At 34.7% G+C, this 18,502-nt stretch overlaps 1 protein-coding gene across 12 annotated transcripts in view; it reads right to left on the reverse strand.

Annotated features, from left to right (window-relative positions):
* DCUN1D1 (defective in cullin neddylation 1 domain containing 1) overlaps positions 1-18,502 on the reverse strand; it is a 41,786-nt gene that overhangs the window by 11,720 nt on the left and 11,564 nt on the right. For 4 of the 12 annotated variants that reach the window (XM_074298295.1, XM_074298292.1, XM_074298287.1 and 1 more), the window contains 3 exons: positions 6,967-7,183; positions 5,486-5,654; positions 3,688-3,818 (listed from right to left, as the gene is read on the reverse strand). In XM_074298295.1, the coding sequence (XP_074154396.1) occupies positions 3,688-3,818; positions 5,486-5,654; positions 6,967-7,141 (475 nt within the window). In that variant the 5' untranslated portion in view covers positions 7,142-7,183. Of the gene's footprint in view, positions 1-3,687; positions 3,819-5,485; positions 5,655-6,966; positions 7,184-9,275; positions 9,537-17,558; positions 17,695-18,502 lie in introns of those variants that run through there. The other 8 variants (XM_074298300.1, XM_074298297.1, XM_074298298.1 and 5 more) reach the window with 4 other exon arrangements.

Raw genomic sequence — 18,502 nt, forward strand, 5'->3', positions numbered from 1 at the left:
AATAACTGAAGGAGAGTGAAAAGGCAAGAGGCCTGAAGAAACCACCAGAGAACAGAAGAGAAGCTCATTCTGGGATTTTCTAATTGTAGAAAGATTTAGTCTAGAGCAGAAAACCTTACTCTGAACCCTATAGAAGGTAACAAGGGATTCTAAGGAGCCTCTTCTTATAAACCCTCACAAAGAATAAAGAAATGTGTTTTTTGGGGGCGGAGTCAAGATGGCGGAGAAGATACACTCGATTTTGTGAGCTCCCTTCTTCCCTCATTACCAATTAGCTAAATCAGCCTCAAAAATAACACTGGACTGATAAAAACCACAAGGATTAGAAGCACAACTTACTAGCTGAAGAGAATCTGGAATTTCAATAGAAAAGGTCAGTTCTGAGGGGAGGAAAAAAAAAAGGCCAGCACAGACAGGGTGAGGTGCTAGCACACTGCAACCGATCAGGCTGGGGAGAACTCTGGGATCAGAGAAGCCACTGAGATAGAGGAATCTGGCACAGGCTGTTAGCTCATCTCTGCTTATAAAACAGCAGTTAAGAGAAATCAAGCCACTTTAAAATATAAAGCCAGATCCTTAATCTACCCCAATCCGAAAGTGACCTAATAGATCTCCAAGCATGGCTGTGAAGCCACCTTCTGTGCCTGGGGCTTCTCTTTGGGGGTAGTTAAGAGCCTGAACAGCAGGGACACAGCCTGAGGCAACATTTAATCCACATAGTGCCCGGCTCAGCCTCAGGCAGTGGAACTTTACCAGAAGCTGAATTCCCAGAGAACCAGAACCTTTGAAATAGGGACCTCGGTTTCCGGGCAGAGCGCAGGGGCTTTTCACTTCAGCTGCTGATATCCACGCCCCGCTGGGGTTAGTGACTTCACTGTTCAGCCTTAAACCTCAGGGCAGTCGCTAAGCCACACAGCAGGGTCCTTCACTGGGCACTCCTCATAGTGCAGCCATACTAAACACTTCTGAGGCATTTCCTGGGAGGGGGAGAGGAACTCTCTCCCAGAGCTCTCTCTTAGCTCAGGCATAGAACCTGCTGCATACATCCCATCTGGGAAGAAGCTGGTAAATAAATAAATAGATAGATAGATAGATAGATAGATAGATAGATAGATAGATAGATAGATAGATAGATAGATAAATGAATAAATGAATAAATAAATGAATAAATGAATGAACTTCTTACCCCAAGGGCAGACCCCAAAAGATTTTTAACAATGAGTAAGAAGCTGAAGAGAATGATTGATACCTTCTTCACAGAGAAAGAGCGGGTATCCAACCCCAAGGAAGTTAACAGCAGAGAGTCAGCAAATAACAGCCTAAAGGGGAACGATACCTGTCTCCCATCACATAACTCTCTCCTAGAAGAGACTATTAAAAAGTTAAGAGAGTTTGAAGAACAATGGGGAAAGGAAAGAGAAGCTATGATAGAGAATAACAACATCCTGAAAACTGAGTTGGAAAAAATAAAGAATTCACAGGAGGTGCAGGGAAACAAAATTTGTAAAACCTCACAAAGCAGAAGTAAATGTGGCCAACAAAAAGCTTGGCATGAGAGCCACCTGTGCTACATCATACAGGTACCATTTGTAAATGAAACAAGGAAAGCAAACAGATGTTTATACCTGATTCCAAAACAATCTATTTTCATCATCAGAGAGAGTGTGAACCATCAGACTTGGGCCCTAATAGGAATTAAAGGAAATGAAGCTGGATTAAGAAACTGCACAGACTAAGTACCCACTGAAGAAACCCCCATGGGTGGAAGCAATGTAACAGGAAAACACCTAAGGATCATTTTATCTCAGGGAGAATTTCTCAAAAAATGGAAAATAAAAGTTCCCCTCAAAAGTAACTTAAAAGTATCAATACTCCACAATCCAAAGGCATATTAATTATAAAATATTTATGAGAAAACCTAATCTGTATTGAGAGTATCCCCAGATCCCTAACAAGAACTGGCTTTGCCTATCTTGATATACCTATCTAGTACTTAGTAGTGTCTGGCAGAAGGAGGCACTTAATACTTATTCATATGAAAGACTGAAAGATGCAGAGGAAAGCCAAATGTTTACATGTTAAAGACATGAAAGAGTAAAAAGATAACCCGAAAAGCCTATTCTTAGATCCTGCATCTCCCAGTCAACTGAGAAACTATGAAGATGTGACCTGCAGAAGACAAAATATAGACTTCCTCCATTTTTAAAAAACAATCAAGGGTATTCTGATTGTATGCACATGACATTGACAAATATTTTTTATAATGGAGAAAAAGTAGGCCTTTGGATTGGTAGGCACTGTCATTTTCTTGATTGCCTCTATTTTAGTAATGGTTTGATCATGTTTTCTATTCATTTGGAATCCTCCCCTTTCTAAGGTCTTGAAAATTCATCCCTGAGAATTTTTTAAATCATGTCATCTCCAATCCAGAGAGTTTTGTATAGAAATTTTTGGTTGGGTTCAAGCCACTTTCCCCAAATTTTTCTTCATTAATCACTGAAATTTGCTCACCTAGAACATAGGGTGGAACCTAAATGGGTATATCTATTATCATAATCAATGAGAATACACTTTGAAAATCATTATCAGAAAACTTATTCCATTTCAAGTCAGATGTCTGCCACATTAACCATCCTTAAATATGAGGATGTCACTTTTTCAAAAAACTTCGACATCCCGACTTCTTATCTAAACTCTAAACTAGGTGATCTGTCTTCTCTGCAACACACTCTTCCCTCCTCTCCTAGGCCTCTGCTCTCTCTCAGTACCCCCAGGTCCCCCTCTAGCTGTCCTTTAAGCTATCCCCACACTTTTGGGCTCAACCTAGGTCTTAGCCCCTCCATCCACATTTTCACAACACTTCCAGCCTACATAGATCTCCCTTTTTTAAGTCTGTCCTGCACAATGTAGCACTTTAATACAATCCAGACAATTTCTTATACTTGGAGAATTCATTATGGTTTCCTAGTCTGAAGCTCCTTCAGGATAAGATTTGAAGATCAAAGACTGAGAGCTGAGCTAGACCAGCCAACCCCCCATTTTACAGATGAAGAAACTGAGTCCAGAAGTGGATGATATAAGTCATGCAGGCTGTAACAACGAGAAATGAGTCCAGAGCCCAGGCCCTCCACCTCCCAGTCCAATGCTCCCTCCCCCACATCTATGTTCCTCTAGAACACACGCAAAGGAAAAAACTTACAGGTGACTGAGGACCTGTACACACAACTACTTTAAAATTCACTACGCAAAGAAGAGGTGTGACGCCCACAGAATATTCAGAGAAAATTTACCCAAATGTTTGGTTTGTTTTACCCAAATGCCCTTATCCAGGAATATTTGCTAGCTAGAACTTCTGAGACAACATAGAAACATACATAATGATGGCTAGAGAATTCAAAATCTTTTAGTGTGCCTTCTAAATCCCGTGATGAACAGAGTTTTAGTCTTAATATATTTTGCTCTATGATCCTTATTTTGAGATTAGGAATTTCCATACAGTACATACATGATAACTCAGTTTATCCAAGTATCCCCAACAATATTGGACAGACACAGCTCGTGGCTCTGTGATAGGTGAACCACTCTCACAGAGATTTAACGATTGTGAGGCATACAACTTTCTAAATATAAAGAAATTATCAAAAGACATAATTTGCAGCAAAAGGCATTAACAAAAAATATACACACCTAATCCTTTTTGTCCTGGATTCTTTGCAAAATTGAAAGTAAACTGGTAAAAATCCTTAAATCGTCCTGGCTCTTTCAATTCTTGTTCCATCTTGGGTATCTGGGCCTTTAGCTTTTCTATGCTGTCACATCTATATTTTAAAGTTAATTCAAAAGTTACTTTCTTTTTTTAATTTTAACTTATTACAAACATTCATCCTTACTTTATAAAACTTACATAATTGTTTTAAACAATTTCAGAAGTGAAAATATCATCCCTTGGATTTAATATATTCAGGAAAACTGCACTAAAGCTTGTGAAATATGCAAATTTTTCTTTCAATTCTGAAGAAATTTGACTTTTTAAAACAATAATTAAAAAATTAAGTTGGTGAATATTTAATAATTTGACATGAACAAAGTATTACTTCCCAGTAGAAATTCACTGTAATGCTAACTAAAAAGGATAAAATGATCTGTAATTTATATGACAAAGTATGAATCAAAGTATTATCAGACAATTGCAGAGCACAATTTGTATCAGTAAACAGATGCTCTTAAAATTCAAAAGTATTTCTTAGATTACAAAGTGAAGAATAGTTGCCAATATGCTTTTTTTGCAGGAAGTTTCTTAACTAGGAGCTCCCTATACCAATGAAATCACAGGTTTGAACTAAAAAAATAAATAAATAAATAAATTGTTTTTATTTAATTGGCTAAATGTTTCAATCAACCACAAACCTCCTTCTTTAAAATAAAAAATCTCTGTCACTGCATGATTAGTGAAATAAAATCACTACAGTGATTCTATTGTTTACAAAGCATTTTAACTTTTAAGTTCAAAGCATGTAATATTTTAATAGAAAACCTTACTTTCTTCCTAATTCATCTCTAAGAAAATGAATAAAGATATTTTTAATATATTAAATGATATATCAGTACACAATTAAAAAAAAATCCATCTACATCACTTTCCAAGGTATTAACACTTTAGTTTGAAGTTTGATCTGGAAGCCCATTAAATTATATTGTGACTTCAGTTTTAGATAGGAAAAAAGAAAAAAATTAAATATCTATAATTCTAACAAAGCTACCTCAGGCAAAGCAATAAATAGCACTACTGTAGAAAATTTCATGTGGTAGCCAAAAAGCAAAAAGCTCAATTCACCATCCAGACTGACTTAACAGGAAACCCTATTCTGAGAGGAAGTTAGACAGCTAGTTCTATCCATGACTTGTATTAATCTATTTACCAAAGTTGTATTATAGCAGAAACTGAATTTAAAATTAATGAACTAGTCAAAAATATTATGATTCCTAATACTGCAATGTTCTATGCAAAATTCAAAAACAATTAAACCTGGAAGAAATGAGTGATAAACCTAGTTAATCAAATCACTTTTTTTTTTTTTTTAACAGATTAGGTCATCAAGACTAGAAGCTGACATTACTTCTCTTTAGTAAAAGAGAAAAATGCAGATTAGTTCATATAGCATTAATGTGTGGGAAATTACAAAGAATATTCATTTTAAAATAGTTTTTACACATGTGGAAGCAAGAATGAACAGCTTGGTAAAAATATAAATTGTCATGTGTCAATGCCAAAACTGTGGCACTAGAAATGAAGACTAATAAACTATACAAATAAGAATCTTTCAAAAATGGGCTCTCAAAAAGATTATTTCTATCCATATAGAAAAGAAAAAGTTTTATCAAAGGATTATAATCAAAATTTTAAAGTTAACAGTTTCCACAAATCAGAGAAACTTTAATTCTTAAGATCATGTACTCAAATTTCTCCTACCTGCTGTATACTCACCCTAATTCTGTCATGCCATCCATGAACTCCTGCTTTGAGAATTCACACTGTGTTGCTGCTCTGAACTTCCAAGCAATGATTAGTACACTAATACTGGCTGGGTCAAGTGCCAGGTCATCACAAAATTGCTGTATACCATCTATACCAATTTTATTTTCATCTTGAGGATCTTAGGAAAATAAAAACAAAGTGATATGACAAAAGAAAAGTGACTGAGTTCTTATGGTTTTATTATACATCACTATTTCCATACTTCTTGAAACAATGTCTTCATAAGAAACAATAGTGCTCTTAAAGTTCCAGTTTAAAACTATGTTCTTAATTTAGTCATTGTTAAAATCCCAATAAAACGTTTTCTTAGTCATTGTTAAAATCCCAATAAAACGTTTTCTTCATCATATTTTGACACCATGTAGTAACCCCGCATCTCCCACTTACACCCAAAGAGAGAGAGCTTTGCTTGTACTTGGGCCACTCTTCCATACTCACACACATTCAGAAAATCAGTCACCTTTAAACAGGAATGTGACCTCTGAAAGAAGTATTAAAAGTCATGTTTTGTTTAGTCATTCTCTAATTGATCAACAGAATATAATGAAATTCCTTTTCTCTTATGAACAGCCTAGCCACAGGAAAACATAACATTTTTAATTTGAAGAAATCACCAACACAATTATAAACTGTGTCATTCTATCCAATGGTAATAGCAAGAATCTGTTCAATTGCCCAGCAATACTCCAATTTTTTTTATATTACTTCTCAAAAAATATTTGTCAGCTGAATCAAAGGAAAAAGAAAAAAAAAATTCTCCTAATATTCTTAAAAACTAGGAAATGAAAAGTGAATTTCTTCCAGATGAAGAAATGAAGTTAGCCCTTTGACTTTCCTAAAGTAAAATTCCAAGATATACAAGAGTCCTATTGAACACTTCCATCCAAACTAAGTGTAAATCAACCAGCAGTCTCCAACCTTGTGGGCAAAAGTAATGGTCAACATTAGTTTAAAACTGTTTTATCAGCATTTTCTCAAAAGTCTCCCAGGAAAAGAGAGAGAACTTATACCTTGAAAAGATCAATGCTTTTAAAAGTGTAAAAAAAAAAGACAAACTAAGGGGGAAAAGAAAAACTGTTCCATTCAATAAAACACAGTCACAAGATGATAAATAAAATAGGCCCGTGGATGTCATCTTGTCCAATTCTCCTCATTACAGATCAGGAAACTGAGGCCCAAAAACTTGCCTAATATGGAGGAGTCATGATAAAATAGGTGCTGATAATTCCAGATCCACAGACTCTCAGTCCAGCTCTCTTTTCATCACTCATCACACTGCTCAACATGAGAACTAAAGAATATTTTCTTGTGAATACAGCTTTCCCCAATATCTTCTTCTGATAACTTCAGTTGATAACATATTTATTGAGATGTATGCTACAGACATGTTATTCATATAAATTAGAAATCAGAAAATTTAAAGTACTCACCTTTGTATCTATTGTATAGCTGTTCTAACTTCTTTCTGTCTAATGATCCTTTAACACTTTCTCGTATATAAAGTTCAGGATTTTGAAAAAAATTGTCTGTTGCAACATCTAACTTCCAGTCATTTTGAGACAGACAACTCACAGCTGTTTTTTCACTAGATTGTGTGAAGATCATAAACTGACGAACTTTATCCTTCTGCGATGATTTCAACTTGTTCTATTAGAATTAGAAAAGAAAGCACAAATTATATATTTAACAACCAACAAAAGACTGAATATTTCCACTATAACCTACTATGATTTCTCATTATAAGTTCTCACTAAAAACTATGACATTTTAATGAGATAATACTTTCAGTCAATTAGTACTCATTGCAAGTTTTCTTAATATGAAATAAATGATCACTTATCTGTATTATGGGAAATAAAATAAAAATATAAAAAAAAATCTATCAAATTTATTTCATGTTCCTCCTTTTCATCTACAGAACATGCTCAAGTGTCCAAGAAACTCCTTCCAAATTTTCTTTTTTCTCACTTTGGGTACCTTTTCCCCTTGGTCTCCAATCATTAGCCCTGATCCAAATTTCATAACAGCTCTTCTTCCAACAAAGTATTATTGCCTAACAGACAATTTCTCATCTCTTCTGACCCAAAAGGATAAGGAACAGAGAACAAGACTGTGAGTCACCTTTCATCATGAGCTTCCCTGCAAATAAAAATAACACCTTATGTTTAATTCTCAAATCTTCCCCCTTCATCAATTGGTCCAGTACTATTTTCTTACTCTCCTGCAGCTTCCACAACAAAATCTATTATAAGATGCCTGGACCTGAGCTGTGGCCAGGAATCAGTGTAAGAACTGACAAATGACAAAAAGCACTCTGCATAATGAGGTTTTAACACATCAACCTAACGAGCCATGATTTGAGTTAGGGAACATAAGAATTTTGAAGCTAGGAGGAACCCACAATCATCTAATCCAATCCATTCATTTACAGTAGAAGAAACTGTGACTTAAAAGAAGTTAAAAGATTTGTTTACCTAAAGATCTCTAGTGAAAGAGAACCCCCAGATCCTAAGGCAATCCAATTCAATTTGGGATAACTGATGTGACATTTTTCTTTAAATTTACTTAAATTTGCCTTGTATCCACTGTCCCCTTTCGTACTATAGAGTCAAACTAAATAAATCTAATCCTCCTTCCACAGGGCAATTTAAAAGATGGAACAGAGGCAAAATTATGTGGGTTTCACTTCCCACTGTGATGGGAGAAAGGCTCTATCAGAAAACTGTTAGATGTGTCCTTAGACTACAAGGAGAAACCAGACACCTCCGTGGACTGAGAGACTCTGAGGCACAAAGCCTGCTGATTGGAGGTCAGGATGGAAATGAAAAGGTAGAAGATTGGCCAGGTAGAGTGTCAAGGGTAAAGATTCCTTTATTCATGAACCTTCTGCCACAACAGAAGATGGGACTGGGGATCAGGAAACACTGGCTGAACTCTTCCAAAGAACAGTAAGGTAATAGTTCTGGGGCAATGGAAAATACACTAGACAAGAAGCTTGGATCCCAATTAAGGCTCTGTCCCTAATAATGTAACCATGGGCAAGGATCTCTAAGCCTGTTTCTTCACCACTAAAATAGGGTTGCGGATTCCCTGAGTCTAAGCCAGCTTCAACTCCAATTTCTATCCCTAAGATCCTTTCAACTTGAAGACTGCTGCTTCCATCCCTCCCAAGCCATTATTCTGTTCTCTAAGTCAACATACTTCATTCAATTCCTTCAACTGAGTCACAGGGCAGGATCTCAAGGCTTTTCTTTCACTAACCTAGTGAGCTTTATGATGGCCTCTCAGAAGTGAACACAATACTCCAAATACATTCTGGCAAGGCAGAGCCCAGCTAAACTATCTCAGTACCCTGATCCTGGACATATTTTTGATCTAGACCTGTAAGTTCAGGAGTGCAAAAACACTTTCTGCTAAGATAGGGAGCTGAAATGTAATTGTACACGGCTGCCTAGGGTCCTGCAGGTTAAGTGACTTGTCCTTTGTCGCAGTTTATAGAACAGAAGGGCCTTGAATACAGGTCTTCCTGACTCTGCAGCCAGCCCTCTATACACCATCCTGCTTGCCCTGTGTATCATGTTACCGAATACAGTCTTGCTTCTCTCAAGCTTATTGTTATAAATCACATGTGAGACCTTACTTTTTTTTTTTCAATTCTAACTTTTAGATTTGGCCAAATATTCTGGTACATTTTTGAACCTTGACTCTTATTCTACATTTTTTATTCATCCTTGGTTACCTGCCTTTGTTTCCATCTTCTGTACAAGTCTTTTTAAAATTTAAGTTGGTTGGAGAATTCCCTGGGAATCCGTATTGGTTTCTTTAGACAACTCCCCCTCTTCCTTCTCATTGCCCAAAGTCACACAGCTAAGTAGTAATAGTGAGCCAGGATTAAAATCCAGGTCTGAATCCCAGTCCAGAGATCTTTCCACTAAACTTTGTTGCTCCCTGTGGATAAATATTTATAAAGCATTTTGAACTTTTCAATAAAATGTCAAAGTTCAAAACATTTTCACAAAATGTGAAAAGACAGAGAGCATCCCATAATCAAATAGATGAAAACCAATGCTAACATTAAATATGACTAACATGGAACAAATATACTTCAATAAAAATGTTTAGTTATACATTCTCCCCCTCAAAACCATTATTACTTATGATTAAGTTTGAAATTGACCTCTCTTCTTTAAAAGTAATGATCCTATTGAAAATTATTAATTTCTAAACTATTTAATTTCAATAGCAACCCTACCTTTGAAGGTATTGTTTGGTTTTGCTGATAATAGAAAGAGAGGGAGCTTTTCATTTGGGATAAAATTACCAATCCTCTCCTCAAGTACTTTATGGAGAGATTACTTCAAAGACAAGCAACATGTCAGCAGTGACCATTAGCTACCCTTCTAACTTATTCTAAAAATGACAGAAAGCAGTTTTAAAAAGAGTTCAATGTGTACTCATACTTGGACCCACAGAATACCACTAACATATCCAATATTTCAATATAGCTCAAGTTTTCTACATTTTGAAAAGCACCTTCTCCCCAGATTTTTAAGAGTTTCATGCTCATTACACTAAAATGTTATGAGGGGTGGTGGTGGGAGGAAGAAAGGGTCACAGAGAAATTGAAGTTTAACTAAATTTTCTATTAAATTCAGAGAATTAATCAAAAAGATTTTTTTTTCAATTTTTATAGCAGAAATTGTGCAACAGATACATTCACAAAATGTATTAGTGTACATTTGTCCCTAAGCAAAGTATACTCAAAATATCTTATACATTTTTGACAGAGAATTTTGCGATTCTCTCTCTAACATCACCACAACATTGTAACAGTAAATACATAAGTAAAACAGATGCATTCATCTCAAGCTAAAACTAGTTTTGTTTTGGTTTGGTTTGGTTTGGTTTTGCCCTTAACTTGGAATCATAGTATCTTAAGTGTGTGGTGGGAGGGAATGAAAGGGAAAACTTCTCCCTGAACAAGAATTGGTTGTTACAATGCCCCCAGTAAACAACCACTAGACTTCTACTGAAGCCCCTCCCTCCTTTCCAATGCGGCCCATTCTATTTTGAGACATCTACAAAAGTGTTAGAAAGACCTTTTTTTTTAAAATACTGAAATGAAACCTGTCTTTGTTATTTAAATCTACTCCTCCTCATTTTGCCCCTGTGAGATAAAACAAAATAAATTTAATTCCCTGTCCACATGACAGTCTTCTAAATACTTGAAGACATTTATCTTATCTCCCCTAAGACTTTCCTTGACAGGCTAACTAACTGATATGATATGGTTTCAAGTCTCCCCAACATGCTGGTAATTTAACAATGATCTTCTTAAATATATAGATCTTATATTTTGAGAAATTAAAAAACATAATTAAGTTGAATGAAGACCAGGAAAGAATTATATGTATAGAGAGAATTATAATAAACCTTGTCCTGTGCCTCTACTCTTATTAATGCACCCAGAGATCATATTAATTTGGGGGGATTTTTTAAACTACCATATCACACTGTTAACTCATGTTAAGTAAGTAGTCCACTGAAACTCCAAGTCTTTTCTTCATAAACCTTAAGCTATCAGTAGGTAATGCGTAGGAAGATATTTAATGGTAACCCAACACCAAAAGTAGAAGACAAAATCCTTGTCCAGAGGGATAGACCTTGATTGCCTTGACTTTCTTTTAAAAATATCTCTGGGAGAGGAAGAGACAGATAAGACAAAGAGACATGTATAAATTAATTTGTAAATAATTCATTTTTATACATTTGATGTCATTTCTTGTTATAATTTGGTTATAAACCCAAACAAAAAAGACTTTAATATATTTTGATAAATCCTACTCTTTGTTCTCGATAGCTTTCAATCTCCTTTGCTAGAAGAAGGATGGAAAGCATGTTCAATGTCTAAATCTTGTCTTTCTCTATACAACATCAATCGTGTGTGGTTCTTCTTTCTCAAAATGCCACTACTTAGTAAAGGCGCTTGTCACTTCTCACCCTCACTACTGAAATAGCCTTACTAACTAATCTTCCTGCCAAGTACCTCCCCACTTCAATCCACTCTTCACAGTTGCTAAAGAGGCTTCTGACCCTCCCATTCTCATGAGATCATATAGAAGAGAAGGGATCTCAGGTCATCGAATCCAAGCCCTTTATTTTAGACTTGAGTAAAGTGAGGCATAGGGAAAATACTCAGTCCATCTCAGCAGCTTCCCATCACCTGGAGGATAACATATGCTGTTGGACAATGTCCATCTAGACTAGTCCCCCAGATCTTATACAAAGATGTTCCACTCCATATATGCCATGGTCCAGTGACTCTGACCTCTTTGCTATTCCTTAAAGATACTATAGTTTCCAATTTCAAGTGTTTTGCCTAGCAATCCCCCATGTCTGGAAATCTCTCATCTCATCTGCCTAATTAAAATCTCAAAGTTGCAACTAAAGTTCCACCTACAGCAAGAAATCTTTCTCAGTCTTCATTAATCTTAATTCTTTATCTTTGCTCTTAAATTATCTTCAATTTATCCTATCTCCATCAAGTTTGTATATAGTTATTTGCATGTTTCTTACCCAGTAGGATGTGAGTTCCCTGAGCAGAGATTATTTTCTTCCTTCCTTTTATATCTCAGTACTTATAAAAGTACCTGATATACAGCAAGCATTTAATAAATGCTTACTGCCTGACAGATACCACTGCACTCATCATCCCCTCAAGCCTGAGCTATATACTCCTTGCTAATTTCCATTTTTTGGAATTGTTAATTTCCTTCAAGGCTCAGCTCAAGAACAAACCTTCTACATCAGGGGTGGAGAACTCCTAACCCATGGGCCACATAAAACCCATGAATTATTTGCTAAGGCAATTGACGATGATAATGGCTGAAAGCTAGGTACAACCTCTCACTGCTTGTGCTTTATATGGCCTTCGAATAATGTTATAAATATCCAAAAAGCCTATGACAGAAAAAGGTTTCCCAGTCCTGCTGAACATGAAGCCTTTCTAGATCCCCAGGTTGTTAATGCCCTCCCTTCCAACCTACTTTGCATTTACTTTGTAATATATTCCACACAAACTTATATATGTAAATGGTATTTCCCTAGAAATAATAGAACTCAGGGCACAGATTTCTTCACTTTGCCTTGGTATCTCCAGCACTTAGGCCAGTATCTGGATCATAGCAGTTGTTTAATGATTGATTAACTTTGCATGAAAAAAGGGATCTGTTGAATCCATTAATGACTTCCCAGAAAGCAAGATATTTGAAGATTTGGGGAATAAAAAAGGTGAGAAAAAAAATCTTACCTATAAAAAAATTTTAAATCATAGAAACAAATAATTAAATACCACCAGTTCAAAGTTCCTATTTTAAGGGATTACATTAAATTCTGATTCCATTACACAATATTCTAATATGTTTTAAATTGTTCAAATGTAAATTTCTTAAGGGTTTTTTGGGGGTGACTTTACTATAAAATATTATAGCCACCCCAGAATATAACGTGTTTAGGTGTAAAACTATATGGCCAGTACCGATTAAAAAGGCTTTAAGTTATCTTCTCCAGTAGCTACAAAGGAAGTAAATATGTTGACTATTGATTAGCAAGACACTGGATGAGGACAGTAGATTCTTAGAAAGTCAAATGACTGACTATCCTCAACCTAGCAAAGACTTTATTCATAGTACCCCCTGTTCCATTTCCCAGATGATTTTCAGAACTTGGAAACAAATTTTTTTCCATTTGTACAGTAGACAGAATAGGCGAGTTCAACTTTAAGTCAATACCTTTTGGGTCACATACAGAGTCTGACCCCTCTTTTACCTGCAGAATCGGTGGATAAAATTTATATACTCATTTCCAGACAAAAATCTCCTGAGAACCTAAGAGAAAGCATTCTCTATGAGCCAAGAATAAAGGGGCAAAGTGAATCTGGCACTACCGTATAAATAAGTCTGGGAAACACAGGGTGGGAGAGAGTAACCACAGGAAATATTTCTTAACGCTGGAAAGAGGTGTTGAGGAATAAGTTGACATCATCTTTATTATAATTTTTTTAAATCACAAATTTGGCATAAACAAACTTTTAATAACAAAGAGCATCACAGCTACAAAAGTTCAGCACAGCCCAATATAATATGTGCCATTAATTTCTAATTTTTTTGTGTGTAAACATGGCTGAGATAATATAATTTTGGGTACTAAAATTGGTTAAGAATATCCAAAATATTAACAAATATATAAGATGACCCAATAATACAGATAAAAATGTATATATAATCTATTTTGACTATGTTTCTTTTAGTGTATTACCAAGAAGATATGGGATATTTTGTCCAATGTAACATATCTTTGATTTTAATTCTTACAAAAACTAACAAAGTAATAAATAGTACATAATTTGGAATGGCAGTCATTTATTTCCTTGCAAAAGACAAAAAGGCCATTTATACATTTTAATTGTTATTTAATCATACCAAATTTTAACATTTATATTTAAAGATATAAGCATCACACATAAGAGGGAAAGATGAGGGGTGAATAAGTAAAAAAAAAAAAAAAAAAAAAAAAAAAAAAAAAAAAAAAATCTAGCTATTGCCACCAAATTGATCAAACTTATTTTGTGAGGAACAGATATAATTACACACCATTTCTTATTATTCTTACAAGTATCTTACCTAGCTTTCATTCTAACAAGAACATATATGCATGCGTTCAACATTCACAAAAGAAAATCTCCCAATAAACTAAAACCTAACATTTTCAAGTCAGGATTAATTTTAAAGACACCAATACATGGTACTTGCAAAAACAGAACACACCCTAAACCAATCTTAAGTATTATTTCTAAATTTTGTGACTACAAATTTACAACTGCTCACCCTGCTCTGCTTCATCTTTCTTTTTTAGAACCACCAGAAGGAAATAAAGATGCCCAGACCTAAAAAGTTTTTTTTTTTAAAGGAATTAATTTTCTAACTTTATTCCAATAACCTCCAGATTCAAAAGACATACCCCACTCCCATCCCTCCACCAAAATGTCATAATTAAAAAAAAAAAAAAAAAAAAAAAAAAAAAAAAAAAAAAACACTTTTAAATGACTTCAGGAAAATGTACATATTATTCTGATAGTAACAAAATACTTAATATTTCAAATAAAATAAGTTAAGCCCTGGAATTTTATCTTCCACATACAGAGATTACTTACATAGTCAAGTATCAAATTTATCCTCATTTCACCAAAAAGCTTTCACCTGTCTGAAGTCTTCTCAAAGACGTGAGGGTTAAGGCCAAAGTAGAAATCTGTTGCCTATTTCTAAACCCTCAAAAGTTTATTTTCAAAGCTACCATTTTGGAAAGGGCAAAGTAAGGGCACAATGGAAGGGTATTTCCTCCTCTGCTACCTTCAAAGTATCCTTTAAAAAGGAAAAAAAAGGCAAAGGAAATAAGAAAAAGGAGGCCAATAGAACCATATACAAAAACAAAACAAAACAAACAAAAAAAAAAACCCAAAAAACAAAAAACTCTTCAAAGCACAACAAAGATCAATAAAAACATATTTACAATTTTCAATATTCAATTTATAAGAGAAGTGGCCATTGCTTAATTTAAAAAAAGGCAAACTGATGCTTCTTTTCCTTTGAAATATCAAGATACATTTTTGGACTTAATAACCTGTCAAACTGTAAAAAACTGCTGTGAAAAAGAAGTGAAACTAAATTCCTCTAAAAAAAATCTAATATTTTTTAAATGAATGCAAAAGTATAAAGGAGAAAATGTGTGTACAGGCATATCATAAGTCTATTTTAAGAACAGGTGGCCACAAAACAAGTGGTTACATGTATTTTTATATGTTCAAAAACAGAAAAGTCAAAATCGAACAGGGAAGACAAAGATTCTTTGAGATCAGAAAAAAAAAGAGAAAACCATGGGATCACAGGATTATAGATTAAGAGCTGAAAGAGACTTTAGCAGCCCTTAAATCTAAACCCTTTATTTTACAAAAGAGATTGTTGATGGGTAGAAAGCAAAATTGAAAGGAAAATGTGTACTAGAGAAACAAAAGGTTTTGATTTTAGATTTAAAGATCTTGGGAAAAAGTAAATAACTATTTTAGTAATTACCCTAATAATGTATGCTTTTTAGTATGGGCTGAATTCATTCAGAAATTTTCTACAACCCACATTTACAAATGGTAATTGAAATTAACTTCTTTCAAAGTGCCAAACCGTTGTTACTAAGAATCAAAAGAAAAAAGAAAAAAAGAATACACATAAAACAATGTAATCAGTAGACAAATATAAAGTATAGTAGCAATATACCTGAAAAAAATTTTTTTTACTCAACAAAGACATTTTATAACTTTCTGCAATACATTTATAAATTTACACCCTTCATATTACATTATAAACAAATTTAAAGTTATTTATCAGATTGTCCAAAGGCTCAACTTTAAGGGACTGGGAAATTCTTTCTCTTCCACTTTCATGCATGGAATAACCAACTTTAAAAGAAAAGCACTGGTAAAAACAACACAAAAGTGAACTCTTATGCAGTGTTGTAGTGTTTATTCAAGATGCTCAGCATTAGAAACTGAATACTAGCTTTGATTCTGCTATGAAAAAGTCCAAACATGGCATGACAAATATTGTCCCTAGTTTTAGATTATGTAATGGAGGTAGGAATTAGCCTCTGCAAATAGATTTGTGATTTCACCGATTTAGGGGTTTCCTCCAATGAGGCTTAACATAACCTTTGATTCCTATTTCTTCCTATAAGTGTACCCCAAAGGGTATCATACAAGTGCAGGAGACATTCCTTGAGCTTTCTGAACACTCTGAATGTATTCGCTGCTCAAATGGCTCTGGCCAGCTCATCCTTTGCCCTCACTACTGGAGCAGCCCATCTTCCCATTCTAACCCACTTCTTGATGACAGCTTTTATTATTTTTCTTCAAAGGTCCTAACTGGTCACATACTGTGCAACCTCTTGACATCATAATGCACCACTCTATTACTTTAAGTGATAATCACTTTTAATTCTTTGAAGATTATTCTATTACTTGTGTTCTACATAATAATGAACTAAAATTTTAAAAAAGCAAGACAACAGAACCTCAAAACTTGGGAAGGGATTTGAAAGGCCATCTAACAGTTCAAACCATACCTGTTCAGGAATACTCTCTACATCATTCATCCCTTACATAAACTGATGCAAAGTAAAGTAAGTAGAAACAGGAAGACAATTTACACAATGATGACAATAATATAAATGATATAAATGACAAAAGAATCAAAACTGATTGCAGTGAAATTATAATGAACAAGTCTGGTCCCAAAAGAGAGAAAAGAAAAGACATTCACCATCTTCTTTAGAGAATAGGGGAATAGGATATTACAGGCTTGCTGGTGGAGTGGACACAGTGCAGGTTTTGGAATCAGGAAGATTCATCTTCCTGAGCTCAAATCTAGTGTCTGACACTTAACTAATTGGATGACCCTGGGCAAGTCACTTAACTATTTGTCTCAGTTTCCTCACTTATAAATATGAGCTGGAGAAGAAAATGACAAACTACTCCAGTACTTTGGCCAAGAACACCCCCAAATGAAGTCAAGAGTCAGATAACGACTGAAAAATTACCAAACAATATAATCTAAGACTTTCCCCAATATATATATTGCTTAGTTCCACTGACTTGGTTTCCCCCCCCCCACCTTTTTATTATTTGTAATAACACTTGGCTCTCTGGGAGTAAAGGGAGAGGAATAAAGTGGGAAACTTTGATGACATGAAAATTAAAATGGTCATTTCTTTTAGAAATTTTTCCTTTTCAACTTGAAAACTTGCAGGAAAGAGGAATAGATTTTGAAGTATCCTGTGCTGCTTTGAGTCAGCATTAAATGCTATTAAGTTTTTCCTTAAAATCAAGTCTCCTTTTCACAATTTCAAATCACTTTTTTATGACTGATGATTAGGATCAAACAGAACAAGGCTCCCTTAATCATAACTTTTTAAATACCTGGAGATAGTTAATCCTTCAAGTCTTCTGAAGCCTAAACACCCACTTTTTCTTCTTATATGATATATAAATAGATTAGGTCCCTCATCATTCCAGTATCCTTTCTCTCCTACATGCCAGCTTGCTCATGTACTTCCTAAAATGTAGCAAGAAACAGTAAAAATCACTCCCTTATTTCGAACACATTCCCATGATACATGATGATCACTTCTTACATTTAAAATCCACTAAAATTTTCAAATCTTTTTCACATAACCTAGGTGCTAGCCATGTCTTCTTTACCCATACTTGTCAAGATGGATGTTTCCATCCCAAGTAGGTTTTTCCATTAGTCCTTTTAAATATTATTGTTTTAGCCTACTGAGATCTTTGGGCATCTGGACTGTCAGCCACTGTGTGAGTTCTATGTGGGACAGCTCTGTATCTATCTATAATCTCCAATATGCTAAGTATACCATCTATACCCTTCATATACATAGATGAGAAATATGTGAAACAGCAAAGAGCCAACAGCACAACAAAGAAAACTCCTTTTAACTTTCAGTTTCCTCAACTGTAAAAACAGGGAATTTAGTAAACAATATGTAATTTCCCCTCTCAAGCTTAAAAATTCTATGATTATTTTCAACTCTCCCCACAATAAATTCTCTAGCAGAGTTTCCAAATAGTAGTAAAATTAAGTGACAAGTTTGGCTACTTTCCCTTTCCCGTGACCATGCTCTCTATTTAAGGTTTTAATTAAAAGAAAAAAAGAAGAGAAATTAACTGACCAGTTTGTCTTACAACCTGTACAATCAGCTCTTGGAAAAAGGACAATTGTTTATGTTGAAAATTTTGAGATATACTCACTTTGCAACTTTAGGTATCACCCAAAATCACTTTGTATTGTTTCAACATATTTTATGTTAATTATCTGTGTACATGTTGTTTCCCTTTCCTACTCC

This window comes from Sminthopsis crassicaudata, chromosome 3, assembly GCF_048593235.1.
Source record: "Sminthopsis crassicaudata isolate SCR6 chromosome 3, ASM4859323v1, whole genome shotgun sequence".
NCBI classification, from domain to species: Eukaryota; Metazoa; Chordata; class Mammalia; order Dasyuromorphia; family Dasyuridae; genus Sminthopsis; species Sminthopsis crassicaudata.